Here is a 6,000-nt window from a genome sequence, read left to right as displayed (position 1 = left end):
GAAAGCTAGGAGAGTTTAAAACAGTGCCATCTTGGTTAGAAGTGCATTACTTCAGTATCTTTAACAAGAAAACCCATGGTCAGATATGACTGGTAAATGACTCAACAGCACTAAATATTTGTGAATTGATAAAGTTTTAGAGTTGCCCAGGAGCTTACTCATGGACACAAGGAGTATGTATATACACACACATACACACACACAAGTTATAGGTGTGACTATATATGTACATATACATTGACAATGTTGATATACTTTTTAAAAGTTCATATGTTAATTACCCTCTGTAAAGGAAAAATCTCTTCAGACATAATTTTCTTTTATCACTGGCACCTTGGCTGCATTCTTTCAGGAACTCTATTTACTCAATGACTCACAGATGCTGACAACAAATTTATTTGAATATTTATTGGGTAGAAGAATGGCAACATAGAGGATAAATTCAAACTGTTAAATAGCTTTAATGCTATAGTAAGAGGAAATGGCTTTAAGATGGCTTGTAATGTGTATTATGTGTGATAATGCTTTTTAAACAATCCCACATTAGCAACACAAGAGCGAAAAGCTGGTAAGGTTTTGATCTCTTAATAAATGGCAAATAAGGTATGATTAAAGGTTAATAGGTTAGAACACAGGAGTTATGTTTCTGCAGTCTACAGAAAAACAAATATGCCCTGGGAATAGAAACCTCTATTTAAATGTTGACTTTTGTGATTGTTTGGAAACAATTTGATGAGAAATCTTCAAGAATACATATTCAGAGTCAGAAGTAGTCAGAGGGTTGGATATTTTTGCTGAATAAACACCAAGATGGAGTGCATGACCATAATGGCTTCAAATTTATACAAAAACAAACTTAGTATGCTTCCAACATAAACATCCTTTCTATTATAAAGAATATGCATATTTGTAATCTAATTGAACAATAACTTTCTCTTATGATGCCGTTAAGAGAATTTTTAATGTAAATTCCTTGCAACATCATTGGAGGTTCTCATGTTCCCAGAAATGAGAATATCTACACATATTATGAATCTCTTCTGTATGTTTACAGATGAGCAAATAGCCATTTGCTACTTTATAATTCAATAAAAATTATATTAAACTGATATCCTAAGTGTGACAAAATAATCTGACAAGATGGAAATTTTTTTTTCATTTGTCAGGAAGATCACATTCAATTTGAATATGAATGGTCTAGAAAAATATTAATTCAAAGGTTAATTTCATGAAGTGAGAATTCTGGTGAAAGGTGGACTCGAGTTTATAATTATCTTCCTAAGTCTGAATTTCCTTCTATTGTAATATCCTCTTTGTCAGTAAGATATTAGGAACTGAGTAGAAGGTAATAAAAGCCTAAGGAAGCGAGGATGGTAAAAGAGACAGCATTTGGTCAGAGATATGAAATAGGCCAACTTTGATATAATCAGATATGCTGAATGGATAATTAAAATAGCATTTATTAATCATTTACTATGCCAAGCACTGGGGTTATGAATACAAAAGATGATCTGTCCTTGGCCTTAAGGAGTTTTCATTCCAAAAGTTGGACTGATAAATAGAAAGAGGTTTTTTTTTAGTCTGAGAAGTCAAAGGGATGGAGAATTGAGATTTAGAAGAGTTAATGAATCCACATAACCTTTTTTGGCATGAAAGGTATCAATTTTATGTTGAAAGTGGGAGAATGGCAAAAGGAAAGCTGCAGGGGGGAGCCTTTCATATCTTAATATGAAGCATAGTTAGGGTTGGCTAGCCCTAGTGGGATATGTGGCACACTCAATATTTTTATTATACATTTTAAAGAATACATTTGCTTTAAAATAATTATATATGCAATGACAATTATGGAAATATATCTAACCTATACATGTATAACTTAGATTGCTCTCTGTTAGGGAGAGGGGAGAGGGAAAGTAAGGAGGGAGAAAAATGTGAAATTCAAAACTTTAAAAAAAAGGTTGCTGAAAACTATCTTTTTGTAGATGGTTGGAAAAATAAATTTAAAAAATAATTGTGCAAGTTTTGCATTACTACACATTTAAAGTTTACATCAAATTACTTCCTTTCTAAATGACAGGGATTGAGGAGGGGGGAAAGGAAGAGAATTTGGAACTCAAAAGTTTTTTTTTTTCAGATGTTTTGCAAGGCAAATGGGGCTAAGTGGCTTGCCGAAGGCCACACAGCTAGGTAGTTATTAAGTGTCTGAGGCTGGATTTGAACTCAGGTACTCCTGACTCCAGGGCCAGTGCACTGCACCACCTAGCTGCCCCAGAACTCAAAAGTTTTCAAAGCAAATGTTAAAAATTGTTTCTACATGTAATTGGGGAAAAATAAAAAAAAATGATTAATAAAAATATATAAATTATCTGCCAACACTTTCCTTGGTATTATTTAAAAAAATAGACTCTCTGGTCTATCTAGAGTATCACACAACACTAGGTACACTTCTGATGTGTGACATATGTTGCTTTTGATTGCAAAAGGAGTCTGATGGAATCAGAAAAACATATATATGAACAAATGTTCCCTCATTCTTACTGAAAGTTGAGCTGACTATGGGTTAAGAGTTATTTCTAAGAACTTGAGAAGAGGTTATATTATATCAATTTATGCTAGAATAAAGATAGATATATTAATTTTATTGGAAAACAATAGAGGAAAATTTTTAAAAATCTAAAACTTTTAATATTTGAGATGTATGGGAAAGAAATCTAGACTGCCAAAATTTTTTAAGTGTCATGAAAAGGTATTCTTGAAAAAAAAATTTACATTTAATTCAATGTTAAATAATAATTGTTATAAATTACCAGGTTTTCTGAATAGCGGTAACAACTTGGTTTTCTGAACAAATATAGTTGATCAAACATATATTATTCATTTTTAAATAAGCAATCTTTTTGGAGGTGTAATCTCTAGCATTAACATGCTCATGAGCATTCTTTTATTTCATAAAAACAAAGGATAATGAATTGTCTTTTGGACCATTGACCTTTTCTATAAGAATATAAAACAAAGAAACTCCAGTTTTGAAAGCATGAATTGGAATAAGATGTTATTTTTGATAAAGGCAATGCTACCAAGGCTATTTATTACAAATGGCTATTTGTGGCAAAATAAGCAAAAGAAAAGCATTATTAAAGGCTGAAAAAGTAAGAGTATGCCATTATCTCTTGTCCTTTTTGGAATGAAGAGCTTTTTACCAGATGATTTTAGATGCAAAAAACATTCAGAAAAAAAGTATATGGATATCTAACATCACAATGTTTTGTAAAGGTTTTTAGCAGAGAAAGATAATCACAGCATTCTTATTTTAAAGCCTTAATATTTTGTTTATTTGCATAAATTTTTGTTGTTCCTATTTAGCAGTATACAATTATTTTACATTACTTTGTGGCACCCTATAATGTAAACCAGTAAAATTTAAAGATTATGTTCCCCAAATTAATCAATGTAATGGAAATATAGCATGAAAATACACCGACAATTTTGACCTTGACATAAAAGATCATATTTCTCAAACTAAGAATTTCATCATAATAACAATTCAAAATAACAATTCTATATTCCATATTAAAATGCTACTATGACATGAGGATGGCCTGGCAATACAAAACTAGATAATAGAAACTGGAATACTTAACAATGTAATGGTGTGATGTGTCTTCATCTTTAACATAGCCTGAAGATTAGGACAGTGCTAGAATATTCATAAAGCCCTTTTAATGGGAAATGTAGCACAAAAGTCTTTCCATCTCATGTTTCCCAACATGCAAAATTATCACCCAGTTATCATTTCCTCCTTCAAATACATTCAAATTATTATTCTAGTAAGGGTTAAAAAGAAATTAGAGTTAGAAATCCAAAATAAAGCTTATATTTTCATATATAATCATTTACTTTCAATAGGAAAGTCTATTATATAGAAGATAATTAATGTAAAAGTTTTTGTTAGTAGAAAACAAATTATACTATGCATCTTTTCCATTTAAAAATAAGAATTGCAATAGAGCTGCTATAAATTCTATGTGATTCAGGTCAAAAGAAAAACCCAAAACAAATGTGATTAAAATGTGATATGTAAGAAAACTATAGACACACAGAAGATGGCATAGAAGGATTGAAATCTGCACCATAGGTCACGCGGGCCATTTCTGAAATACTGAATTTGGAATTCCAATTCTGAGGTACTAAAGAGGCAGTGATCTTTTTTTTTAATGAAGTATGAATTAAACATTTTTAAAGGAGTATTATTTGCTATCAGAAAATTAATCCAATGAATCACCCTAAATACTATTATATAAAGCAGAAAAAGTTAAAGTCATTTTCAAAGATTATTGATTTTATAACAGTCTGATTATATTGGGTACAAGAGCTAGTTAACAAAATTCTATTTGCTAGGAGCTTATGCAACTGGTGGAAATAAATTATGTGATCATTCCCTGCAATGAATAAATTTAGATATCGAGTATGTTAAAATGTGTTATAAATTAATTCCCCAAATAAAAAAGACAAATCTGATTGAAATTACTTGGATTTACTAAGGGTAAAATATATCTTTTGAAATATAATTATTATAAGGGGCCTGGGAAAAGTGAGAAGATAAAAGAATGAATTAGAGTAAATAAAATAAAAATGTTATGCTACAATCAAGAGACTATACAAATAAAGTCTATATGTAATCATTTGAAAAATTCCTTAACTTATAAAATCACCATGAAACTTTTCATTCACTGCATTCTTTGCCAAATATAAAAGAAACCTAAAGAAGACTGCTATTTGTTCAATTATTTTAGGTCATTTGTTCAATTTAAAAAAAAATTCTGCTTATTCATTACATTAAGAAAAGATAATGGCAGGTAATGATTAAATCAAATCTCAAATAAAAAGGATGGAAGTATATTTTACTTTGATAAAATGTAAAATATAAAGAGAATACTAGCCACTTCGAGATATGAAATAATAACATTAGAAATGGAAAGATAATTTTTCTCTATATTTGTCATTTATATGGCCCTGAAAAAGTACCATAAAAGAAAATGTGATATTCATGTGCATATTAAAAAAAATCAATTCTCAATATTTTTTTAAACCCTACAAAATAAAATCTCTCTGATGCTAAATACAGCAACCAAAAACAAGGATCTGCATCCTCTTCAGGAAAATTCTTTCTTCTTCAGGTCTGTATATCCATATTTTGAAGCACAAGACCCACTCTGTTTGGAATGTATACCTAGTTTTTTAAAGAAGAGAAAAAAAGTCATTATATTCTTGTCAGTACATTTCATAAAAACCATTAAATGTGTGGGATTTATACTACAGACTTCAAGAAAAAAGTTTGATGGCATGATTGAAATGCCTTTTTTCCCCTATGGCAATTAAGCCTTATGAATCATATTTAAAATCTTAGAATCAGTACTATACTGTATATAGTATCTTTCAAGTCTTTGTCCTAATCTTAATGACAGCATTTTAAAACTATGACCACTAGAGGGCTCTATATGATTTATAACTGTCATAGTTAAGAGTTCTGAGAACATGAAGTTCTGTTAAGTCAGTAAAGCACTGACTTAACAGTGATTCAAGTAGGAGCTTTTACTGTTACTTTTGAACACTATTGTATTACAATTATACTGTGATTTAAAGCTTGCCTACAGCATATGATGGCATTTTGTTCCAGTAAACAGAATTAATGTGTCAAAGCAACGTTTTGCAAACCACTTTTGCACCTAGAGAGCATTCCTTATGAAAATGTTTGTTATTTAGCACGTTTCTCCCCCTATGAAGAGTAGAGCTTAATGAACACAACCAAAGGAATCCTAAGAGAAATACATATTTAATTCCAGGTGGTATGCCTTAAATCATTTTTCTAATTAGTCAAAAAACATCTATTGCATGGGATTCACCTTATAAACAGGAAATTTTAGTCAGCATTTCATATGAAATTCTCTAGCAATCTTTGCTAAAATAATATTCATGCAATACGTGATTTTGTTGTTGTTC

The 6,000-nt window shown here is 30.2% G+C and overlaps 1 protein-coding gene across 3 annotated transcripts in view; it reads right to left on the bottom strand.

Moving 5' to 3' along the window:
* Window positions 1-393: 393 nt before the first annotated feature.
* The window catches only part of GBE1 (1,4-alpha-glucan branching enzyme 1), a 222,051-nt gene continuing 216,444 nt past the window's right edge, over window positions 394-6,000 (bottom strand). For all 3 annotated transcript variants that reach the window (XM_074192294.1, XM_074192297.1, XM_074192295.1), the window contains one exon: window positions 394-5,230. In XM_074192294.1, the coding sequence (XP_074048395.1) occupies window positions 5,174-5,230 (57 nt within the window). In that variant the 3' untranslated portion in view covers window positions 394-5,173. The remainder of the gene's footprint in view (window positions 5,231-6,000) is intronic.

Source organism: Macrotis lagotis, chromosome 6, assembly GCF_037893015.1.
Source record: "Macrotis lagotis isolate mMagLag1 chromosome 6, bilby.v1.9.chrom.fasta, whole genome shotgun sequence".
In the NCBI taxonomy this organism is placed as follows: Eukaryota; Metazoa; Chordata; class Mammalia; order Peramelemorphia; family Peramelidae; genus Macrotis; species Macrotis lagotis.
Note: the sequence above shows the minus strand (reverse complement) of the source record. Positions and strands in the feature narration are given on the sequence as shown.